The sequence below is a fragment of the Manis javanica genome, chromosome 14 (genome assembly GCF_040802235.1).
Source record: "Manis javanica isolate MJ-LG chromosome 14, MJ_LKY, whole genome shotgun sequence".
NCBI lineage: Eukaryota > Metazoa > Chordata > Mammalia > Pholidota > Manidae > Manis > Manis javanica.
The window spans coordinates 15,879,190-15,906,336 of NC_133169.1; the positions used below are offsets into that span (position 1 = coordinate 15,879,190).

Consider the following 27,147-nt stretch of genomic DNA (forward strand, 5'->3'; position numbering starts at 1 on the left):
CGTTTCTGACACATTTCCACCTTAGGACTTTACTGCTACTTTATGTTTAATGAGGGTATCTTTACTCATCTATAAACTGTAATCAATTCGCTTTGTAATTAAGTACTATACTTACGTCTTGAAGACCAGTACAGGTAGCAGGATACGTTTAGTTGGTGGCCACTGAATATGAACTATATTCATATGTGCAAAAGTGATTAAAAAGCTCCAGGAGGTTTTCCAGAATTCAAACATTCCCTTTACACCTACTTGTTGTAAGAGACACAAAATAAAGAACTTGGACTTCACCTCAAATAAAACTCTAGAACCTCCTATTGCATCATTTGAGCCCTAAGTACTGAAGGCGAGACTAAGAACTATTCTATCTAAAGTTTCCAAGATACACTTTTCAGTAAGAATAATACTTGATCTATATAGAATTCTAGGTAACCTGAAAATAAGTTCAGTACTCCAAGTTAAAGTGCTAAACCACTAAAATGATTCTAAGTTATTTTCAGTCTAAACAAGTATTATCTTTGACTTTGAGATTTCAAAGTTTAATAACGAATATTAAACTATGCTAAATACTGAGAACATTCACCCAGTCACCTAACTATTACTAGTTACTTGGTAACTATTTTCCATAGTTCTTGCTAAATAAAGAAAAATAACCTTTTATATTATTCTAATAGTTAACAAAAATAAAATCCAAATAATGTTATAGTTACATAAATGGGAGAGGGGAGCAGCATAAAAATGCAGTTTTTTTCCCTCATTAAACAACTCAAAGACACTATCAGAAGATGGGATAGATGCAGAATTACTTACTGATTTATGTCAGAATAATTTAAATGTTGTAGGTAAAATACTTTGGGCACAGGTGACAGATTATGTAAGACATTCATTTAAAGATACTTAGTTTCTAAAATAGTGTGTTCATCTTTAGATTCATATTTGTAATCAGTGGTATTTTGCTTAAGTATTTTATAGTCAAGATGAAGAAATATTAATACATATGAAACATCCCATCTTTATGAAATTATTTCATGTAATTTATATATGCTTTATAGGTTTCTAACATAAGTGATGTTTTCTTAGTGGCAACTCTTATAAAATGTCTGTAAGAAGGAAATCTATCTATCTATCTATATATATATATATCTTCCTTACTGTCAATCTGAAAATGTTCAATTTTTCTAAATTGAACCAAAGACAATACAAAGAGCATATGCTTAAGAAATAACTTTTTAGTAAATGAAAAGCTATTTACCCATTTCTATCATCTGAATATACTATTCAGAAGAACTTCTGCAAAGCTAATTTAATATTATCCAGAACAAGATTAATAGCAAAAAAAAAAATACATTATCTTTAATTCTGAGGAGAAAAAAAATTTTAGGTGATGCAAATAATTTTTTTGCCCCAAATTACATATGTGTTAAGTTATATTTAAATATTTATCTGTGTTGTTGTATCAGGATATTTAGCATTCTTGTATTATTGAAGAATATTTGTTCAGATTTATTTATATTATCCTGACATAACAGCAGTTCTATAAGTAAGGCATTAAAGTTCAAAAGTTGGAATAAATACAAAAAATGCATTTTGAGCTTTGCTGGTTTAATCACTTGGTATCTTAGGTGTATACCTTCCTTTAAGATAACAAATACCAGGCCACAAACTAATTTAAATTTAGTTATGTAACTCTATAATTCAAAAGGGGTTTGAAATTATAAACGTCTCCGATCTAGCACAGTTTTGGGGGGAGGATTATTGTTTGATATATAACAGATGAAAATACGTGTAATTGGGTAGTAGGAGGGAACTATTTTTATTATGGAAAGATGGAGAAAGGAATGGATCTGTCTTTAAAAAAGAACAGGTCATATTTGTTAAATAATTCCCCTACAGACTTTAGATCTTAGGCCCAGTTACACAGAAATTTTGGAATGTTATTAAAGCACTCTCACTTTCTCTTCCCTTTTTAACAACTAGATAACAAAAGTCACCCAATTTAATAATTTTGAAGGCAACACTCAAATCAGATGCAGCACCCTGACGCTGACTACCTGTTCTCCAACTCCACCATTTCACTGGCCAGTCAGACCGTAAAAGAGAATCTAATTCAAATATTCAGAGGGAAAAAAGGACTAAGACATATCAAATATGCTTCCTAAGAAAGTATGCTTCCTTGTATAAGTTCAACATGAGAATATCCATCTCAGTAAATCTCATACAAAACTAATAACCTAACACTTAAAATAAATTTAAGTCATTATTTATGTGTGTGTATGTGTGTGTGTACGTGTGTGTGTTATATAACTTAACATATAAAAGGAAATAAAATATAAGAGTAGAGACTTGGTATATTTCTTAAATCATATTTGTCAGAATATTGAAAAATATAATCATCTAAACCCAAAAAAACTAGCATTTTAAATTTTACTACATAGGTTTTCTCAGTTGCTCATCAAAACAAACAATGACCTTCCTCCCCCAAACTATAATTACATAGGTGTCCGAAGGCTGAAAAATATTAACTTCAAGTGGTTCATTTTAATCATGAAGATTATTTATTACATTTCTAGAAATACTGGTTAACACTGAAACAGAACACCAATATCCATGACCAATACGCAAGCATAAAATGATCCTGGAAAAATGTGTATCTCTCTCTGACCAAGTAGAAATATTTCTTTTTACAAGTGTTCTAAGGAACAATGCTTAAAATTATACAAGGTTTTAAAAATGCAATTTTAACAAAATTTGACATAAAAAAAGGAAACATTAAAATTGGTAATAGTAAGTCTTTTGGCTTTTTTTTTACAAACAGTATCCTTTTAATTCCCCAACTTTCACAGCATGAAGTATTTTTCTAGGAAAATTAAAATGCTTGTCCATTGTGTTTCCAATCACATAGAGTCATGTGTCAGAGTCCCTTCCAGATCCTGGCCTGCGGAGGTCCGTTCCATCACTTTCTTTGTCCCAGTCTTTCATGGACGCCCCCATCATGAAATCATCACGTAGGATAGTCCAACCTGGGCTGTCTTTTGATTCTACTTTAGTCTGAGGACAATTACAGAATCAAAGTATTTAAAAAGCAATTTAGTCATAAGAAAATTACAAAACAAATCTGTCAATGCTTAGTTTTACAACTAAGCAAAACCAAGACAAATTAGATTGACTTTATTTACATACTATGACCATATATGTACAAATGTGATAGAGCTATATGTTAATAAAATATTTTAACCCCACAGAAAAAATACACGTATTTTCTGCAGGTGGGCAGGAGAATGTAGTAAAATCTACATTTGTTAACAATTTTTTAAATCTTCTGATAAAAGAGACAATATCTTTTAACATTCAGTGACAATTTAGTAGAAAACTTTAGGCAAATTATCTTAACACAAATAGAAATTTAACAAAGGCTTTTAACCTAAAATGAATTAAAGGAGAATAAAGGAAACTAAGCTAGTACGTTAGGCTTTTATAGATGTAATCTTATTTAACATTTGATAAAAATGTGAGCCAAATATTCTTTATTTAGGTTATGATCTCACTGCCTATCCAATCACATTATCGAAAGACATGCTGAAATTATAGATTATTCAAGCAGCAATAAACATAATATGTAGTCAATTCATTTCGTTTATTCATTGGATTTACCTAGGACCATACAAGAGCCTGTCATTTCATGGTACAACAGTACCACCTTGTGGTATTAAGTAAGTAATACAATACATGCAGAACTAAGCTTTGATATTTCTTTCCTTTATTCCACAAATATTTACTAAGAATTGTTTATCAAGCACTGCTCTTAGTATTGGAAATGAAGTGATAAATAAAACAAAGTCCATGTCTTCATGGAACTAACAGTCTATAGGCTTTTCTACTTACTCCATTCATAGAAATACACAATGTTGGAAAAATCTCTACATATGCAAGAAGCCACGACCTTTGGTTAGAAAACAGTATCATCTTTACAGTGCTATTAACTATATAAAAAGCGATTTCTAAAAGAAAAGATATTTAAGACATTTGCTGGGTTATGAGAGATTACTTATCTAATTCTGCGAAAGCCACCTTTTATTAAAAGAAAAATAACAGCTCTGAAACAATTGCTCCATTTAGAAAAATAGGACAATATTACAAAAGGAAAAATGTCCTACGGGTTTATTCACCTTATTGGGATCAAAGAATCCAGCAGAGCTTGTGCCTAAAGCTGAGAACTGTACAGTATATAAATGTAAGCAAAATTTTTAGAACTGAGCTTTGGTAAATCAAATAGCACACTTGGTACTATAATTTAATAAGCATAAAGAAACAAACAAAAAACACCCATGCTAGTAAAAACCAACTGAAAAACAGTTCCAGTGCTTCTCATGCCACACTGATAAGAAAATAACAAAGTAGGAAGGTATGTAAATCTCCTTACAGGCCAAGCTAACACCTTTCCATCCCTCATTTCTCCAACAGCAATCAAACCTAGATTCCTAAAATGATGCCTGCTTCTGTTAGGTCAAACTACCTAACTGGATAAAAGTCCTTTTTCCCTAGTTCAACCCAAGTTTTCTTTGCCCATATCCTCACCTTAAATAAGGAAAGTAGCTATTCCCAAAGAACAGAGATCCACTTAGAAGCAGTATTATAACTTCTCCTGTCAAGTTAATCATTCAAAGCTTTCAATTAAATTCCAAAAAGTATATGCTTCCTGGTATGGCCATATGGAAATCACTGACTAGTAAAGACTTATCCTGACATTAATATTCATGTTTACATGTGAATATGCATAGTCTCAATGGTAAGCCTCCATGTTCAGACAACTACACACCACTTGCTATTAACATGCTACCCAGCCAAGAGCAGGCAATTGCGCATGACTGATGTCCATGTGGACTGTTTTCACCTAAGAGCTCACCCTGACAGCCAACTTGTGCTGGACTCTGAGTTACTCCTCCACTGGGTAGCACCCAGAAAGCTGTGGGTACCAGAAGAAAGGAGGAAGGAAAGAAAGGAACAAATAGGGGCAAAACCTGAAACAGGCAGCTCAGAAAGACAGGAAGAATAGTGACCAAAGGAAAGGATTCAGTAATTAAAATGTCGAGACCAATTGTCTGAAATGCTTGTCCTGAAAGACAATATGTAAACCACTATTTTAGGCAAAGAGAGCAAAAATGGAATAAAGTCAAAGGGTCTTTCAATTGTCTGATCTGAAGAACAATGATAAAGTAAAGTTTTGGGGGGGATTTTGGTGGTAGCATTCATTTTTTCAGCCATCAATACAGTCCATGCCAGTGATTCTCAAAGTGGGGTCCACAGATCAGCAGTATTAGCATCAGCATCACTTGTTAGAAATTAAAAATGTGGGGCCCGATTCCAGACCTACGGAATCAGACACTCTGGGGGTAGAGCTCGGCGATCCGTTTTAATAAGCCATCCAGCACTTCTGATGCTTGATAAAGCCTGAGAAGCACCCATGTATAAAAAAAAAATTTTGTGTGTGGCAGTTTCAGTTACTATTATAAGATCAAGTACACTTTACAACTAAGAGAGAAGAGATTTTAGATCTTAGAATCCAATTAGACACAGTACTGGATGCCTTATAAACTACCATCATTCATGCTAACATTACAGTGGTGTTTTTACACTGTGAAGCAACAATATATGGAGAAAAAACAGGAAGAGAAAATTTCGAACAAACAAGTGTGGGTTAGAATACTTTAAAACGGGTTGTTTTCCATAATACCTGTCAAGATGACAGCTTGAGAAAGAACACTGTCCTTAAGGAGTTAAGGGTAACTCTTATTTCTAATGCCTACACTTGCTGAAGAAACACGCAGCAAGAAAAGGCAAACTGTGCTAAGGAAGCTGTTTGAATGTAAACAAATAGTCTTGCTCAATTGCAAAACTCAACAAAACAGGAGAAAAGTGATTTGTTCTTTTAAAGATAGAATATAAAAGGACAAGATCCAAAGAGACAACAGCCACACAACTGCTGAAGGTGGAAGCAGAGACGGAAAGAAATGGTCTTGGCAGATCCAAGAGAGATGAATGGTAAGACTGCAGCTGTCAAGCTGGACAACCAACCGAATGTACACTGCAGCATCTCCGAAATAAACAAACAAACAAACAAACAACCTCAAACCCCCAGGAAGTGACAGTACTGGGTACTTCTGGAAGTATGGGTAGGAATGGAAGAACCAAAACAAAGAGAACGGGGTGAGTTATGCTGAGAAACAATTAGCTCTTTAGATCCACTCCCCATTGCACACTGCCTCAGCAGAAGACGGGGTTTAACCTCTGGAGAAGTAGACAGCGCAGGTACAGTACCCAGGACAGGGGATTAAGTTAAACACACACACCAAGTCCAGCCCTCCTCTCACACTGGGCTCCCAGAACGCTGGGAGGCAGACTTTTTTCCTTCGGGCAGGCAGATGAGAAACACTATAGAAAATATGACCAGCTGCTAATAAATAACCCACCAAAAGGATGCCACAATAAAGTTCACGTCATGTGGATGACATCCATATGTTCAGAGCTTCCAATTACCTTTTTAGGATTATTTGTTCTAATCATGTACAGACAACTAAGGTTCATCAGAAAGAAGACAGAAAATAACAAAGAAACACAAAACTTTTTTAAAAAGCAACTTGTAAGAAAAAAAAACTATTTAAAGAGAAGAGAATTTAGGGGAAATTACCATTACTATCTTTAAAGATTTAGGAGATTATATTGCATCCAGAGAAATAGAATTGTTGCTATTTAAAAAGAAACATTAAGATAATAACAGCTCGAAATTAAAAACATGATGGCAGAAATAAAAAAAAATCAGTATTAGGGTGAAAAGATAAAGCTAAGGGAATCACCCAGAAAAACAGTAAAAAGGAAAAAGTGATAGAAAGAAGAAAAAGATAATTGGAGGACCAATCCAGGAACTTCAACATACAAGTAACAGTTCTACAGATAAGGAAGTGCAAAAACGTAAGGGAGAAAAATCAATGAAATACTTTAAGAAAATCTCCCCAAAATGAAGGAAACATTTCCATTAAAAAAAAAAGCCTTCTTATTTAAATGTCTAAAATGCAAAAGAAAAATACCACATCAAAGACATAATATAAAATTTCAGAACAATGGGTACTAAAAGAACAGCGTATATACTTCCATAAAGAAAACAAGTCACATACATAGATGTAAGGAATCAGAATCAATTTCAGCTTTTCCTTAGCAACCCTGGAAGCAAAAAAACAACAGAAAATGCTGTCAAATGCTGAAGGAAAATAGGTTTTCAAACTTCAAAACTCCATACCCAGACACACAGCTACTGAAGTGTGAGGACAGAACAGAGGCACTTTCAGATAAACGAGTTACCCAAAAGCTCACTTCCAATTAAGCCTTTCTCAGACAACTACTGAGAATGTCCTCCCCCAAAAGGTAAAATAGATCAGAAAGCAAATGACACAGCACAGAAATAATAATTGAGATCCACCACAGGAAAGAGAAGGGCATCTCCAAGATGAGAGTTGGATGGAGATTCAGGAACGGTAAATACACATCAGAAAGGACAGCCTGGAGCAGTGTGACTTCAGAGGAAGGCGTGCTGGAGGCTGTCATCACCGTGCCATCTGCCATAGTGCCAGCACTTCTACCTGACAAATCTCTGGACAATGTGTTTTACCAAAACAGGGGAGTAAACCAAGAAAGAAGATACAAGATCCAGGAAAAGGGAATCCAATCGAGGAGAAATTCCAAGGATCACAAGAAATTTAAATCCCAGGATAACAACTGTGAAGCAGCCCGAGAGAGCGATCATCCCAGAGAAAGGAGAATGGAGGATTCCAAGAAAGACTGTCTCAAAGAAAATAATTATAATTGATATTACCTGAGGTAATTAGTTTGAAAAACTACATAACCTAAGAAAGTTAAATATAAAATCAAGGCAATTATTAGGAAAAACAAACAGGAAATGTAAGTAAGGAATATTACAAATTTCAGCTGTAAATACTTGTATAGGCCTAACAGTAAATGTTGAATACTGATTTAAGAAAAAAGCATAAACTCTATTGAGAAGACAGGGGAGAAGAAATAGACTGTGTAAAAGACTGAAATCTTTGCCTGCCATAAGAGCCAACAGATAACACCTCAAATTGATGAATCAAAAGATACAACTATGTGCATATTAGTAAGGAATATAGAGATGGATAAATGACAACAGAACTGACTAAAGGAGTAAAAGGTGGTTGCCAGGGGAAGGAACTATGGAGGGTGGGCAGAATAGGGCAGAAAACTGCTTATCTTATAATAAACCTTCCGGCAAATAGTGGCCTTTTAAGCTACATGCACAAGTAGAAACTAATTTAAAAAGGAAAAAACAGGACAGCAAGAAAGGAGAAAAACAATTCCTCAACCATTCTAACAAATCCTAAGTTTTTGCAAGCCTCCTCCAAATCTCCCCAAAAAATCTCCAAGAAACTCTGGTTTTATTAACCATGATTCTGCTTTCCTAACATATTCAATGAAAAAAAGTTAAAGATATGAATTATATACTATGGAGGCAGACACTTTGCATACTATTGCATTACTTTGAATTCTCTTAAGACTTCTAGACAGCAATCGTCTTTCTCATCTCAAAGAAAGAAAGGCTCAAAGAAGCGAAGCAACTTACTCAAGTTCAGAGTTAATAAATGGCTGAATCAATATTCAAACCCAGATCTGTTTGATTCCAAAGCCCAAGTTCTTTCCAAAATACTACACTGCTTAAAACATAAAAACACAATATACTACTGTATCACCTGTTATAATAAATTACACAGTAGAATGGGTACTAAAATACACTGAAAACAACTGAATGTTTAAGATATTGGCTATATCTTGGGCAACTGTATTACCCTACGCATTTACATAATTTCAACTTACTGCATCTTTTCCATAAAGATGATTTGCCATTAAGGATAAATCTTCCCAAATACACAGCGCAGCCACAAAGAAAGGTGCACCAGGAACTGCTATAAAAAAAGGAGAAAGGCAAATTCCAATTGCCTAATTCACTGGAAAAACTTGCCTAAGGTGATGCCTAAATAAATTTCAATAAATGTTAAGATATCATGAGAATTAAGGGGTTTTTGTTTGTAAAATAGAAGTAGTGGCAACATTGGACGTATTATTTTTACATGAAAGAAAAGAGTTCTGAATTGGAATCATAGTTAACCAGTGACTACAACACTGCAAATCAGAAACTTTAGAGGCCCAGGATTTGAGAAAGAAATTAAAGATACTTCCCAACTTCTTAACCTTGGCATATATATTTTGGTTAACTGCATCCTGTAAGATATAGTTAACAACCCAACTAAGCATATTATGCACAGCTATTTAACGCCAACAGATGGAACTTGTGTTGAAATCTAAGTACACACCGGAATGATCAAAACTGAGCATCTTATGAAGGGCATCACGGTTACTGAAAGACAGCACTGCTTCAAGGACCTGAAGCAACCTGCTAGATAACTCTCTGTGCCTACATCAAATAAAAGTGAAACTGATTAAATGCAAAAATTTAATGAAAACCACATGATGCAAAGAAACAAAACAGTCCCCACCCTCACTGGTCTGGTTTTACACAAACATTTAATCAAGATCATACACAGAAGCAGTCTGTGTCGATTCTGAAAATTAAGACAACCCTTAAAAATGTTAATCAGCTTCCATTTCAAGGCTCAAACATACACTGGCAGCTCTTGAAAAGAAAATAAAACAGAGGTTTGGAATTATTCATTAGTCTAATACCAAATAATTGTAAGCTTAACCTCATTTCAATTTTGAAGGGGAAAAATTAAAGTTGAATCCTAAAAAAATAAACAGTATAATCACATCTATATTTAGCATTCAAGAAAATGGTCAGTTTTTATTTTAATTTAGTTTCACCTAATTAAAAAAGGTTCTTAACATGAACTAAATTCATCTTAATACCTCTGTTGTTGCAAATTCTTAGTAAGCTATTTACATCCCCTACAACTGATTAAAGCCTATCTGAAAGTTGTGACTATGAACTGAAGGATGTATGGGAAATCCCTTTTATGACAAATGTTCTAGTAGAAATTAATGGAAGTGAAATACAACCCCAAATCTTTAGGATTTGAATAAGATAAACGACTTTCTAATCATGTAAGACATTATAAACACCCTACTAATCATAAAGGATGGAATATTTTCAAAGTGGGAGTATAAGAATCCCAGTAAAGAACCCACAGATTGAAGATTATATGGAAAATCCCACATCAATATAAACTTTTCTCTGATTCTCAAAGAATTCTTAATAAGCATTTCCTAATTGGCTTGACCAACTTTTGCCTTCTCCATCCTTCATGAACTTTACATGAAAGAAAAGAGTAAAGTTTTAGTTCACTTGAACCATTTTACTAGGGTGGTATTCTAGGCAGCAAGCCCACTTGGGCTGTTTTTGTTAACTATCTGTAAGTATCTGTTTCCAGATTTCTTGTGTAATTTACAAATTCAGATGTGTTATTTATAAGACCCAAGCAACCTGGAGAACTGGTTTAGTAAGATACGATTTCTTATGAAAAAAGATCAAGATGCTGAAATTATGGCACCTTAAATTATGGTCTAAGCACCTGTTAAATATATGGAGTTCTCTAAGAAAACCTAGTTCTGTCCAGCTTTCCAAGAATTCAGGCCTAATACTCCTGAAAAACATGCTTCTTTGATGCATTTGTTTTCATCCACTGCATTGCTCCTGTTTTTATTTAATCTTCTGCCTTTGATTTTAACTATATTCACGAATTAAGAGTCTTTGCTCAGAGGTTCTATTTGGTGATTTCTATTCTAACTGGCTAGTAATGCATCTAGTTCTACAGAATTAAGTTGTAGGAAACACTCATGCAACTCTGACTTCCCTCATTGTTTATGTTCTCATAGGAATTGTTAGTAAGTGTCTTGCCTAAGGGTTTCAGTCCCAGACAAGTCCACTACGGTTTCAGTGAGATCGAGGAATGACAGTGGAATATCCTTGGGGTAAAAACGTTTATTACCCAGCAGTAGTTCAAGCACTAAAATCATGTCTGCATCCAACAGTCTGCAGGTCTGTAATCCTCCGTATCTGCCTCTGCCCAAAGCACTGGGCAGGGCTCTTTATATAGTGACTCAGTCAATAAAAGTAGTATCATCACTACCATCACTAATATGGGACATCCTACAATGTGTCTCCTTAGGTGATGTTAACAGGTACATAGCACCTTAGTTATTAGACCTATGATGAAGTTACACCAAAAAAGTTTGACCTAAATTCTAACCTTTAGTCCTTAAGTCTAGCTTACAGGAAAAAGGCACAAAGGAACAAATCAAAAGGCATTATGAAACAATCAGACAAATTCAAAACCTGGATTCATTCTTCAAGAAAACCAGTTTATCTCTTTATAGTCTTAAAAAAAAAACCAACTGAGGGGGGTGGGGTTGTGGAGGGGCAAGGGGCTGGACTAGAATAAAGAGACCAAGACACACCCAAATGTAAGGTATGAACCTGGTTCTCAAAGTTATAAATGATCCTTAGAATTTTATGGTATGTGAACTGATCTCAATAAAGCATTTTCTTTTCATTAAAGAAATCTCTGGGACAGTGTGTTTATAACTTTGAGATCAGTTCACATACCATAAAATTCTAAGGATCAAGGATCATTTATAACTTTGAGAACCAGAATTGAGTACCTAGAAATTCATCCACTCTGGTTCTCAAAGTTAAATGATCCTTAGACTTTTATGGTATGTGAACTGATCTCAATAAAGCATTTTCTTTTCATTAAAGAAATCTCTGGGACAATGTGGGTATTACCTTCAAATAACCACCCCAAACAAACAAACACAAACTAGATGGATGGTAGGCAGATAGCTCTAAAAAGCAAACATGTGAACAAGTATTAACAACAACAGAACCTAGGTGACAGAACACTGGTCCATACTCCCTTCCTGTGTGAAAATGTTCACAGAACTGAAAAAAAAAACAAAAATATTATAAAAATTTTCTTAGGCCAACAGTGATTAAATACAAGATGCATTTGATTTCCAGTAATTTTTAATTCTTTGATAAATGAATAGCAAGCAACTCTAACGATGAATTTACAAAGAATGTTCCAAATGAATTTAATGAGTTTCATATTTCTGAGAAGTTTTACTATGGTATGACTTTATCTTACTTCCTTAGAAGTTTTGAGAAATGAGATTTTAAATTGTATTAATTTCCATGTGCTGCTACACATCCAAAGAAAAGGATGCGAGACCCAGGGGATCCCAGACGTGTGAGCCGCCTCCTCACCTTCCCGGTCTGGGTACGTGACACGGCCATTCATTAGGCAGCCCTGTTTCTTCTGGCTCATGTAGGTTGAGAGAAGGGAGAGAGTTTTCTGTTATGCTTCTAATCAAGTATGTCAGATAGTTTTTAGGCAGCAGGCAGTAGGGGCTGAAACAGGGTTTTGGAGTAATGCAGACTGGGTTTTAATCCAGATTCTACAAATTACTATTGTGTGACCAGGGGCAAGACACCTAAATCTTCCTGACTGGGGTTCTCACCTCTAAAACTGGAGTTATGGTACTTTATCTAAGAACACCTTCCACAGTACCCTGGCACAATGCAAACAATAATAAGCCCCCTCCTTGTCCTTCCTCCACTATCCCTATTAACTGATGCTCTGAATCACCGTGTTTCCACAGAAACCCCAACTGGGGAGATCTGTAATCTTCTACTGATATTCTGTATACTATTCACAAAGATGAGAGCATTCAAACAGTATGAAAGTACCCATTTAGAAACCAAACTTCCTGTGGAAAGCAGAATCTTTTAAGTAACATAGTTCAACCACACTGTGAAATGGGAAATAAGAGAGTGGATGAATTTCTAGGTCCTCAAAAAACAGTTTTCTTACTGTGTAAGAATTATGCATTACTGGACCAGACACACCTAAAATGAGGATTTCCAAATCTAAACCTAATTTTAGATTACGGGATACTTTTTGGGTTATCCAACAGTTCAGAAGTAATAACAATTTTCCTCTCAAATAGGTTTCCAACTTCAGATTCATCCTAACTATTATCTGTTAGGGAAAAAAAAAAGAACTAAATATAAGGAACTCATTCTAATAATGACATCTAACAAAAAATAAAAATAACTGCAAACATTTTTATGGCACTTACTATATGCAAAGCACTGTTCTAAGTATTTTACGTATACTAGCTCACTTTACTCTCACAGTATTGCTATGTCATGGCTATTACTACTAGAATGATCATCCTAAACAAGTTAGAAACCTTAGGCCTGGTGTGGGTAAGTAACTCATGTGCAGTAAATGGCAGACCAAGTGTTCTGCACCCAGGCAGTCTGGTTTTAGAGTCTGTGGCCTCTGTCACTATGTAATAATGTATCGCACATCCCCCAAAACATTCTCAACTGCCTAAAACTCAAAATGATGAAGTTTAGCTAGAGACCATAAAATATTCTTTTGATTTTTAAAAATGCACCTTAAGTGCAAACACACGGTACAAGACTCACTTGTGCAGGACAATTAAAAAAAAGAGCCTCAACCTACCTCACTGATGACGATCCTATACACAGAGCCACTTCAGCAACTCCATATAGAATATTTCTTCAAATAGGGCCAGAAGATGTATGGGGCCATTATTAGTTTTTATCTTAACAGTAACTAAGTATTTCTAAAGCAGCTCCATAATTAGTTCTTATCCTTCTCTTACACCCTTATTTCCCCCATGTCAAAATGCTGCATGTACCACACTGCCAAAGAGAAGATCACTTTGATTACAACTGCTGTTCAAATCAGAAACCACCCTACATTAAAATGAAACAACATATTTTAAAAGAAGTGAATCAGAAACCACCCTACATTAAAATGAAACAACATATTTTAAAAGAAGTGAATCAGAAACCACCCTACATTAAAATGAAACAACATATTTTAAAAGAAGTGAATACAATGAGACACTAGTTTTAAACTGTTCCCATCAACAACAATGTGTACAATCATGCTCATTTCAAACTTAGTCTCTCTTTTGTCTAAACTCTAATCTATTTAGGCATTTTCAGTAAACAAATATTAAGCTGAATTATTTACAAAGTTAGCGTTCCACACATTCCTGTCAGAGCAGCTTTTATGTGAGAGCAGAACACTGTTGCCATGCAATGCAGGGGCAGTTTAAGGACAGTATCTTTCTCCACCCCTTTTCCCACCTTCCATTCTTCCAACTCCATCTAAAAATAAAAACTAAGTCCTGAAAATTGCTGGGGGTTCCCCTAGGGACCTGTGTGAGGTGTCCCTCCATTCTTAGGCTTCTTCCTTTGGGAGCAGGATGTTAGATGAACTTTGAACTAAAAGGAATGTACAGTTTTAAAAGCATTTTAGCAATGGGGAGTCCAGGTCAAAGTTACTAAGATACCAAAGAAGCCAGGTATTTCAAAAGCATTCCCACCACTAAGTACCTAGCTATAAAGAAATTACACTTATGAGAATGTGTGAGCAACTGAGCCCCCCTAACTTATCTCTGTTTGACACGTTAAGTGTTCATACCAGAAAATCAGAAAATTTAAAAAAAAAAGCAAAAAGAGGAACAAAAACAAACCCCAGTCTCTTCTAGTTTTTTCCCTAGGGATTTTTACTTAAATTTGTTGCCTTGTAATCACTAAAGAAAGTACTTTCTTCCAGAAACTAGCAATTTTCCTTTATGTGAAATTATTGTTGTTTCATTACAACAAAACAAAAACTGATGCTGACGCATTGGCAATTTAAAATAAGTGAAGACCTTGCAGAAAGTCTGTAATTCAAGAGTATAAGTAACATACAGTCAATGGCTTCCTAACAGTAGCAGATATATTCTCCTTTGAGACAGATTTAAAATGCATCATACTTGCTTTTAGTTACACCTTTAAGGAAACAGAAAATTAAATTCCAAGAAATCTGGTTGGACTTTTAGTCAACTTTTCAAGAAAAGAGCAAAAAGAATAATCACAATTTTGAAAGGCTGAGAAAAAAACTTGATGGTTCTACATTGTTAAAATCTTGATCATTCAACATATTAGGAAAATAAATCACTCTTGTTATGTACGTGTTCTAAATGGAGGAAGGAAAGTACTGTTCCTTTAAGGATTAAAACTTAAATCGTTAATGAAAACTTTCTTATACAAAATACAGTTTTTTTGTTACTTCCTTAAACTGTTATAAATAAGATTTAATCTTTAAAAAATCAATTAGGGTCGAAAGCAAGATGTCAGTCCATGCACCTTGTCACATGTTAGTGTGGTCCTTCATTTGCTTGGCCCAAACGAGGAATTTACAGGATCTAGACTATAGAATTTCCTCCAAATAACTGACAGTTAATTCTTTAAAAGTACTAACATTTAAATTTAATCATGTGAAAAACTCTCTAAAATATATTATCTACCTTCCCTGACAGGGTAACAGGTAAACTGCTCTTAAGGTTTGACAGACCCTACAGAAACATGGGACTCATCAGCTCCTGCAACAAGTGGCCTCAACACAGGCTGCTTTTCTGGTCGCCTACTCCTTTGGGTCATGTTTCCTGCATTTGCCAAGTGCCTCTCCCTATACTTGGTGTTTTTAACCTGATCTCTACTGTCATCCTTATTTCTGACTGCAACGGCAGCAGACAATGGGCTCTTAAAGTCTCTCTCTCTCCAACACGATCCTCCTTGTACAGTCTCAATTTTGTAAACGCTGCCACCATTTCTGAAATTCCCAAGTGGTAAACCTCAAGAGTCATTAGCAATTCCTCATTCTTCCTCTCCCTTCCACATGAAGTCAGTCCCAAATCCAGCCATACCTCAAAACCACCTCTCAAACATGGTTGCTCTTTCCTATTTGGCCCCCATTCCCACCCCATTCTTAGACAACATCAGTTCAGGTTCTCTCCTGAACTAATTAAGCTTTGATTATGGCAACAGCCTCCAAATGGTTGGTCTTCCAACAGTCTTTCTAACATTCAGCCTTCTTTTCCTTAAAAATAATCAAATGTGATCAGATCACTTATCTGATGAAAAATTACAACTGGCTCCTAAATGTCTAAGGAGTAAGTCCACAATCTTTAACAAAAGATCCAAGACTTAAAAAAAAAAGCCCTACTTCTTCAGAATTCCCCTTTTCAGATCCTTACTCATCAGCAAACACCTTATATTCCAACCTCTAAGGAAGAGAAGAGAGAAAAGAGAAAATGGAGAAGCAAGAAAATGACGAAGAATGTGAAATACTGAAGAACTGGCAGGCTCCCCTACAGTATCACAATGATTGGCAGGTCTTTTCCTCCTATTCAACTGCTTAAGCATGCCTTCAAAAGACATCAAAATGAGATGCACTGGCTCCTTTCCCTTTGATTTTTACCAGGGAAACCATCTATTCATTATGATTTAACATTCTCTGATGCTCATTTCATTTCCTTTAAATGTTTTCAAAGACTTTGTTTCAATATACACTTGTTTCAACAGCACTGAACACTTGCTCTAATTTATGACTTTCTTTATGATACTCTTTAGCTGGAAGGTTAACACTTCAGAAATAACAGTCACTGGTGTTCCCTCACCTATCACATGAATTCACAATACACAATGAAAAATGCTTCTTCAGGTAATCAAAGCACCTTTCTTTGCCTTTAGATGAGGTTAGTTCAATGGATGAACTATTGCCTTCACTAGGTTTGCTTTATGACATTGTAATATCGAAGTTAAGTTTCTTATATTCTTCTGAAGCACATTCCTCTTGAGAGTCATGTTTTCTATTAATATTTTCACCATCTGTTTTTCCAACTGTAAAACTTGAATTTCATAAGCAAAATCTGCACTACCTGGAACACTAATTAAAAAAATTTTCCAATTGATTTCTTCTTGTTTCCATATGAAGTATTTGGTGGACTGATTCATGCCAAAGAACCAATCTCCACTTACTGACATTCAATACTTTATCCAAAATTTATATTTTTTGGCTAAGAATTAGTCTTTTCTTAGGCTTTCTCACTTCCACTAATATGGTTCCTTTTCATGGTTCTAGCTCACAAAAAAATAAATAAAAGTAAAAATAAAAGTAAACCAAGTCTTGACTCTTGATCTAAAAGGTTTATTGTGACATGGTATGATAGTGAATTGAGAAAACAATGGGCAATAACTGAGAAGATGTTACTGGGCAGTGGACTCAGCAACAAATGACTTCCTTCTGCATGTAAGTTTTGAATATGAAAAATTTTCAAACCGTAAGGAAAAACTAGATGATTCCATTGTGAATGCCAAAGGTATAATATGTTTACATTCATTAAAATGATATAGCTTCTCTGTACAAATGACTTGGCTCAACATGATGAAAGAGATGTGTAACTGTTACTATGAAAAAAGGCTAAAACCTTACAGATGTAACTGAACCAACAGCCCCTCTTTTATAGATGAAAAATACTCGGAATAACTAACTACTGCACTAAGCTTTAGGAAAGACCTTTTGATTTACAAACGTTAATTTATTATTTCTGAAATGAGCCCATCAAGTACCTTTTGTTTTACTTATCAATACCCAGGTTCAGCTCCAAGGAATGAACTATAATAATTAATGATTAAAATGTAATACACAATTTGACATCTTTTATAAGACTTACAAGTTTTAGAAATCCCTTTCCCTAAAAAATGATCTTTAAAAAGCAATTACTCCTTTTTTGCCTCTAAAGAATGCTTTCTATCATGAGTGCCAAGTACTTTACTACACAAATAATGACAAAAAAAAATCAGGAAAGGAAAACATAAAAATTCTAAAGACAATAATATCATCCAAGTCAGCAGGATCTGAGAATTAAAAATATCCTGATAAATAGCTGATGGATGAAAGACAGTTTTCTGAACATGTAAAAAAGTTACTCCAATCTAGGCACAACGACCCTTGAAAAAGACCATGGTTTTAAATGGAACAAGCAGACTTTTAACAGTTGAAGTTGTAGCTCACAAAAATAGTAAAAAATAAATAAAGTGAAATAAATAAATTACAGATGTATAGTGCACAAATAAACATTACCCTTAAAACAGACTTAAAAATCATGGATATGTGACTAGTAAAGAAATGAATTAGTAATTCTGGTTATCTAGCAGATTAAAAAACAAAAATCTGCATTTTCTAAAAAGACAAAATTTTTTAAAAAGCTTACACGTTCTTCCTCTATATTTTCTAGGAAACCATGGTAAAAACACACATGCCAGAGCATAAATTAAATACCTAAAGATCCTCAAAGTAGCAGAGATAATCAGAAAGGTTGCTTGCAAACAAGACACAAACCCAGAGAAATACAGGAAGTGCACATATCTGCTTCAAGTGGACATTTTCCTCTTATAAGGCTAAAATTTTAGGAAGTATGTTTATAAAAAAGTACTTCTTCAAATAATTCACTTCAAAAAATTAAAAATGTCCATTATCAAATATTTAGATGCTTACTGTTTGTGAAATACTTTATAATCATCTTAAGCTTACCAATAATTCCATTAAAGCAATAGGAAGCTACAATAATATTAACCTTTTTGCTTTTAAAATAAAAAGGAAGCCTTCTAATTAAATATCAGACATGCATTTATCTCTAATTTTTTATGGAAAGCCCACTAAAACTAAAATAAAGGTATAAAAGTTATAAACACACAAGAAAACAATACAGAAGAGAAAAGTAATAGTAGATATAATACGCCAACAAACTTAAGGGGATGAAAACTAGAAAGAGTAGTGGTAACCAATCATAGAAGATAAAGCTACTATTTAAGTGAGAAACAGTGGATCCACACACAGGAACTAGAGGCAATGGGGAAGGTGGGGATGAAAATTACGGTAAAAATAGAAGATTAGCTGACAGTCTGTATATGAAGCAGTTAGACCTCTAGGTCCTCTCCCCAGCTTATGGAGGCAGGCAGCTGACCTTAACATGAACAGATAGTTTAGTGCCTGAAGATAAACCAGAGGTCTTGGGCTCAAGAACACTTGTTAACACAAAGAGCTTATATAAGTAAGCATACTGAATGCTGGAGCCCCAAAAACGATTCCTATATTCTGCTTCAAGAATGTTGGTGGCAAGTTCTTCCCCCTTTATGTAGGCAGTAGATTGTAGGATTCTTCTTTAGTACACAGTTGGGTTCTATAAGAAAGACCTATAGAAACTGACATTTGGGCATTCTTCAATGAAAGAATCAACTCTGCGATTATTCTATAGCGGAGCTAGCTCACCAGCCAGCAAGCTCTGGGCTTAAAATGGAACATCAGTCAATGCACTAGGCATTTACTCTTAAATATGAATGTCCAGTGAAGATCATCATGCACTTAAGGCAGGCCTCCAATTGTAGACTGAGGGTGAAACAAACAGCAAAAAATGAGCTCAGAAAAGACTAAGACAATGACAGGCAAAATGTTTAAGATTCCCTATAACTGATTCCCCAAAGAGAACAGATGCTAGGATCCCAAGAACAGAAGCACAAAAAGTTTCTTCAAAATTTAAGAACATGAAATTATATACTTATTTTGTATTCAGCATAAGGCCTAGAAATCAGAGAACCTCTCCAGAATGGAGTCTGAGAAAGAAAATTGGAGGAAAAACGTTAGGAAAATCAGAAGATTGATTCAGAAGACCCAACAACCAATTAACAGAAAAAAAAAAAAAACAGACAAAAATAATCTAAGATATTAAATCAAACAAACAAAACAAACAAACTGTCTGGAAGTGAGGAATATGAACTTCTTACTAGAGTTATACAGTCTACTAAGTATCTAGCACAAGGAATGAAAAAAAGCCACTCATAGCAATCAACAGCACAATTTTAGCTCAGGAGGAATAGGGAAGATTCTGAACACTTCCAAAGGGTAAACAATCAGAAATCAGAATAGCTAAGGACCTCTCACTAGCAAAAAAAAAAAAAAAAAAAGAGGCAGTTGTAATTAAATGGAGCAATAACTTCAATAAATTCAAATTTCTGAGGGAAAATTATTTCTAACATGAATATCTATGCTGTTATTAGTTTCTTATGGATGCCATAATAAATTACTACAAACTGGGTGGCTTAAAACAACAGTAAGTTATTCTCTCACAGTTCATAATTTGGCAAGGTTTGCTTCCTCTGGGGCTATAGGGGAGAACCTGCTGTTCGCCTCTTATAAGTTCTGGCAGCTGTTGGAATTCTCTGACTTGCAGCCGTATCACTGCAACTTCTTTCTGCCACTGGGGTCACTTTGCTTCCTCTGCTTCTACCTGTCAAATCTCCACTGTGTGTCAAGATCATCTCTTCACCTCAAGATCCTTAAGTTAATTACATCTGTAAAGACCCTTTTTTCAAATAAGGTACATTCACAGGTTTGGGGAATTAGGATGTGGATTTATCACCACTCCAGCCACTATATAAATACCCAACTGACACATCAATAAAAAGTGAGGATACTTATATTCTTTCCCAGAAAGCAACTGGTAAATGTCACCTCAGCAAAATGAGGGAGAAAGCCAAGAGAAAAATAAAACATTTAGTCCACGAAAAAAAGGCTATTGGATAGGAAAGAGGCAAAGGGAATTCCCAGGGCAGTAATAAAGCAATCATAAAAAGACAGTTCTTTACCAGGTAAAAAACAACTAGTCTAGACTATAGCAGAATGACCGTGAAGAAAATAGTACTAAGAAGGGTTTCAAAGTTCTTTTGAAGAGTGAGGGAACACTTTGGTGCATATAAAATTATGCAAATGAAAAAAAGAGGCAACTGTTAACTCCAGGAAAACAAAAACTACAAGGAAATAAAAGTGAAGAAAATAGTATCAATCAGACAAAACAAAAAAATACAAGGAATCCAGATTGGTAAAGAAGAGGTTAAACTGTCACTATTTGCAGATGACATGACACTGTACATAAAAAACCCTAAAAACTCCACCCCAAAACTACTAGAACTGATATCGGAATACAGCAAAGTTGCAGGATACAAAATCAACACACAGAAATCTGTGGCTTTCCTATACACTAACAATGAACCAACAGAAAGAGAAATCAGGAAAACAACTCCATTCACAATTGCATCAAAAAAAATAAAATACCTAGGAATAAACCTAACCAAAGAAGTGAAAGACTCATACTCTGAAAACTACAAGTCACTCTTAAGAGAAATTAAAGGGGACACTAACAGATGGAAACGCATCCCATGCTCATGGCTAGGAAGAATTAATATCATCAAAATGGCCATCCTGCCCAAAGCAATATACAGATTTGATGCAATCCCTATGAAACTACCAGCAACATTCTTCAATGAACTGGAACAAATAATTCAAAAATTCATATGGAACCACCAAAGACCCCGAATAGCCAAAGCAATCCTGAGAAAGAAGAATGAAGTAGGGGGGATCTCACTCCCCAACTTCAAGCCCTATTATAAAGCCATAGTAATCAAGACAATTTGGTACTGGCACAAGAACAGAGCCACAGACCAGTGGAACAGACTAGAGAATCCAGACATTAACCCAGACATATATGGTCAATTAATATTTGATAAAGCAGCCATGGACATACAATGGCGAAATGACAGTCTCTTCAACAGATGGTGCTGGCAAAACTGGACAGCTACATGCAGGAGAATGAAACTGGACCATTGTCTAACCCCATATACAAAAGTAAACTCAAAATGGATCAAAGACCTGAATGTAAGTCATGAAACCATTAAACTCTTGGAAAAAAACATAGGCAAAAACCTCTTAGACATAAACATGAGTGACCTCTTCTTGAACATATCTCCCCGGGCAAGGAAAACAACAGCAAAAATGAACAAGTGGGACTATATTAAGCTGAAAAGCTTCTGTACAGCAAAAGACACCATCAATAGAACAAAAAGGAACCCTACAGTAGGGAGAATATATTTGAAAATGACAGATCCGATAAAGGCTTGATGTCCAGAATATATAAAGAGCTCACACGCCTCAACAAACAAAAAACAAATAACCCAATTAAAAAATGGGCAGAGGAACTGAACAGACGGTTCTCCAAAAAAGAAATACAGATGGCCAACAGACACATGAAAAGATGCTCCACATCGCTAATTATCAGAGAAATGGAAATTAAAACTACAATGAGGTATCACCTCACACCAGTAAGGATGGCTGCTATCCAAAAGACAAACAACAACAAATGTTGGCGAGAAAGGGGAACCCTCCTACACTGCTGGTGGGAATGTAAATTAGTTCAACCATTGTGGAAAGCAGTATGGAGGTACATCAGAATGCTCAAAATAGACTTACCATTTGACCCAGGAATTTCACTCCTAGGAATTTACCCTAAGAATGCAGCAATCAAGTATGAGAAAGACCAATGCACCCCTATGTTTATCGCAGCACTATTTACAATAGCCAAGAATTGGAAGCAATCTAAATGTCCATCGACAGATGAATGGATAAAGAAGATGTGGTACATATACACAATGGAATACTACTCAGCCATAAGAAAAGGGCAGATCCTACCATTTGCAGCAACATGGATGGAGCTGGAGGGTATTATGCTCAGTGAAACAAGCCAAGCGGAGAAAGATAAATACCAAATGATTTCACTCATCTGTGGAGTATAAGAACAAAGGAAAAACTGAAGGAACAAATTAGCAGAATCACAGAACTCAAGAATGGACTAACAGGTACCAAAGGGAAAGGGACTGGGGAGGATGGGTGGGTAGGGAGGGATAAGGGAGGGGGAGATAAAGGGGCATATTAAGATTAGCATGCATGGGGGGGTGGGAGAAAGGGGAGGGCTGTACAACACAGAGAAGACAAGTAGTGACTCTACAACACTTTGCTACGCTGATGGACAGTGACTGTAAAGGGGTATATAGGGGGGACCTGGTATAGGGGAGAGACTAGTAAACAAAATATTCGTCATGTAAGTGTAGATTAATGATAGAAAAAAAAAAAGCAGTTCCTGTGTGGTGACCTCCAATGAGTTCTACACAATGATATAAAGGGCATGCTTTGGTTACGTAACTGTACTCCTATTATGTTAATGTGTGTGTGCAATTTAATTAGTAGTTTAAAACTTATACATGCTGAAGTTACTCTACAAGAAGGTATGTCAAAGAAATAATCAATCTTCCCAGGTTTTCTTCCACCTGCTACTTCTATAGCTTTTCTTCTTCCTTCCTAATTATAACCCTTAAGTAGAATTCGTGCCTCATATCAAATTTACCGAGTATCATAATTCTTCCAAGTGGTAAAGACACCTCAAGACAAATGCTGGGCATAGAAGCCACAGGGCATAAAATATGCAAAGAAGTAAAAAGCTAACCTTTTCAAACAATAAGGCTTCCCTCTGACCAACTTAACATTTCCCTGTATGGCTCCGGAAGATGACTGGTTAGCCAGAGATGGGTAAGATTCCTCAAGGGAGGAACAATCTAAGACAGGCACAGTCGCAGGGGGGCCATCAGGTGAGAAAATGGGGATCAACAGAGGTGAGGCTTAGAACCTACCCCCCCCTGTTTTGAGAGAAATCTTCTGCATCTGTGGATGTTTTGTTGCCCTTGTCTAGCCTGGATTAATACTTAGTCTACAGGCACACACCTGATCATCTACATTTGCTCTCTTACAACACTAAACTATGTTTTCTACTTTTATCTTGTATCTACCTACTACTTCAGCATTTTATTAAAAATAATAATAATAAAGAGAGAAATGTGGTATCCACATATAAATCAAGTATAAAAATCAAATGAATATTCGTATTTGAACTGACTGTTTATAGTTCATAATGCGTGATCAAAAACAAAAGCCTCTGTGATGACTGCCCTTGTAATGTTCACCATGTAACTTATTCACTATGTAAGAATTTGTTCTCCATGTAAGAACTTGTTCGTTATGCTTCAGAAGATTGGAGACTGACGAAAATTAGGCTGGGGGTGGATTAATGATTGTGCATTGAGCATTGACCCCCCTATACAGAATTTTATTGTGGTTAACAACAATTTGATCAATAAATATGAGAGATGCCCTCACAAAAAAAAAAAAAAAAAAGTACACACTTCCAATTGTAAAATAAATTAAGTAACCGGGATGTAATGTATAGCATAAGGAATATAGTCAAAATATTGTAACAACTTGGTATGGTAATAGCTGGTACCTAGAATTATCATGTATATAAATGTTAAATCACTGTGTTGTACACCTGAAATTAATGTAATACTGTGTGTCAACTACCCTTCAATAAAAAAATTTAAAAAAAAAGAAAATAGTATCATACATTACTTTGCTCAGCAGTGAACATTTACCTTAAATGCTGATTTAGCCAAAAGCATTAATATACCTTATTGGAAGGACAATGTGTAGGGTGTGGCAGTGAAAGGAAGAATGTCAATTTTTTATCTTCCATAAAACATAATATCTGATATTGATAAAGAAATAGTGCAAATATTACTTAAGATGAAGTATATACTAGAAGAAAAACTGGAAATGGTTACTTTGGGGATAGGGAGCAAAATAAGGGGTAAAGAGAGATGGAGAAGAGCAATGGTTATTTTAGTTATTTTATTTAGTCATGAGTTCACTTTGGAAACTGTGCTACTATTGCTTTGAAAATAAAATTTTAAAATATTAATGCAAGATAAAAGAAATGGTTCTGAAAAATGTGACTTGCTCAGGGCTACAATGCAGTTAAAAAACATTTGTCACAATGTCTCAAAGTTTCTCGTGTCTTGAAGGGGTATGGACATTTTTGAAAAAAAGTTCTTAAAAAAAGTAAATCCTGAGCCATAAGTGTTTTTAAGGAGTCAAAAAAAAACCCAAAAACCCACATACCACCAAAAGAACTCCTCCCATTGTGTTCACTGTAATGGATCCAACCTCTATGCTATATTATTACAACTCTATCTAGTATTGCTTAATACAAATTGCTGGCTCTTTTTTGTTTTTGAACATATGACTTTAATGGCACAACTGTTATGAGTAACAGTATAACTGGATAAAAGAGCTCAAGGCATAATTAAGGTATTTCTAGATAGATATCCTGATAGCTGCCAGTGAATCCAGTTTATATGTGGGTGAACTTCAATTTTAAAGGTTTTGCGATACTAAGAAGATGGGACAAAAAGCCTATGCTCTGAACACATTATGTCCAGAGAAGGGACAATGAGCTACTTCCAAAAAAGCTCTTCTATCAGACTGTGTGAGAAGGAGTATCTATTAGAAAAAGGTACATCACCAACAGTACTAGGACAAGACAAAATGAGAAAAAAGGAAAATCTTATTCTCTACTTAATATCCTCCTCTATCCAGTTAAATCTGTGACCCATTTTTAAAACAGTGCTCTGGCACACCAAATCTATTTCCACTTTTGCCTTCCTTCTTCTCTTCAAATGCCTTAAAAATACACATATTTCAAGTAACTTATGTAGATTTACTATCCACTGTCCTAAATAACTATTATCACAGTTACTTTGAGATTCTCCCCACACACAGGGATAGCCACTTAACTTACCTTTTATTGTACCCAATGTAACTGTTCATAACATTTGTTTGGATGTACTAATTTATAATGCATTTGTCTATTTGAATTGTAAGATTTAAAACATACAAGGATAGCACCTGGTTCAATAAGTACCCAAATAAATATTTTGATACTAATAACTAACCCAATCATAAACATTGTAATACTTCACTATAGTTGTTCAAATGTAAAATCAAGCACAATAAAACAAAAATGATTCTGGTTGGTTGTTTTTCCATAATATGAAACCAAAATGAAAACAAACATGAAAAAGAAAAACATGTGCCAGGGTGTTGCTGGTGTGGGGAAGGTTGTTCTACAGATTATTTTTACAGCAAAGCCACTTTGGTTTGAATCTCAAGTTGTTTTTGACCTTGTCCCAGATTAATACTATACCTGTTACCACTGAAACAGAAAAAAAGAACGTCAAGGGCCAAAGCATAAAAAAGAAAATGTAATGATGCCATTGCAAAGAACCCTTCATGCTTTCAAAACTTATGAAAAAAAGCAAAAATAAATGCTCCTGTTAAGTTATTTTGAAACCAAACAGAAAAAGAAAAAAAACAAAAACAAAAACAAGTCTCCTTTTCCTCTTCCCACTAGTTCTTTTTCATCCGATGCTGTGCTGATCTTCCTCCAACTCATAACAGTAAAACGTCACTAGTGAGAACACAGGCTGTTAGACTTTCCTACAAGGGTAAGTTCCCAAACACAGTATCCATGTGTTTACTTCCGACAAACACTTGAAAAGAGCAACACCAGTGTGCTTCATCATTATATAAATATACAATTTGGGTCCCTTACTGTTCAGGAGACAAAGTTAAATCGCCTAGCAACTTTTATTAAAATTAGGTAAAAGGGCAACCTAATCAAGGAACTTGAAAAATACTTCAAACTTAGGCTAGCATGAAATTCTTAAACGCTCTTCTTGCCAGCATTTCAATAGTTTTCCCAAAACACAGACGAAAACCTTATGACAGAAATGCTCATTTCCTGATTGAAGTACTTTTTGTTGGCAAAATAAATGAAGCCATCAAATACAAGTATGATTTTACTTTAACTAAGAAACAAAAAACAAAAAAACAGCTCTTTTGAGATGAAAGCACATTTCACAACCTTTCATTAAAAGAGAAACTACTGGAGTCTGCAGGTCAAAAGAGCTGCAGAAGCAAAGTCACCATGCGCAAAACCATGAGACGTATTCACGGTCTCCATCTTCCAACCAGTCAATCACCACCAAGCCGCCTGAGCACGAGGATGACTTTCCACCATTACTTCCCAGAGCTCTGACTGTTCACATTTTAGGAGTTACACACCATCACAGGTACTTCTGTGGGTAAAAGTCTCAAACTGACACTATAACCCTCATTTAGGATTCCATTCTCCAAATGGCACAAAAGGCAGGATTTCAGACAAGAGATATGGTTCTCTCTAAAACATTTAGCGGAATCTACTGGATCCTGAGTTCTAACAGCAGGGGTGTGACATCTGTGTTTGACAACTTCCATACTGAATAAATTTAGCCTGAAACTTAAGAATCCAAGCTTCTATATCAGACTGTGAACATATAAAGATTTTATATATCTAAAAGAACTATAATTCTGTAGTGTGCTTTTTCACCCCAAAACTCTTGTTTAAGAGCTAAAAAAGTTTGAT

General features: G+C 35.1%; 1 protein-coding gene across 2 annotated transcripts in view; it reads right to left on the minus strand.

The window, feature by feature from the left end:
* Nucleotides 1-2,529: 2,529 nt before the first annotated feature.
* RRP15 (ribosomal RNA processing 15 homolog) overlaps nucleotides 2,530-27,147 on the minus strand; it is a 44,746-nt gene continuing 20,128 nt past the window's right edge. The window contains exon 5 of one of the 2 annotated variants that reach the window (XM_017670088.3): nucleotides 2,530-3,045. In XM_017670088.3, the coding sequence (XP_017525577.3) occupies nucleotides 2,902-3,045 (144 nt within the window). In that variant the 3' untranslated portion in view covers nucleotides 2,530-2,901. Of the gene's footprint in view, nucleotides 3,046-12,064; nucleotides 12,354-27,147 lie in introns of those variants that run through there. The other variant, XM_037014458.2, reaches the window with a different exon arrangement.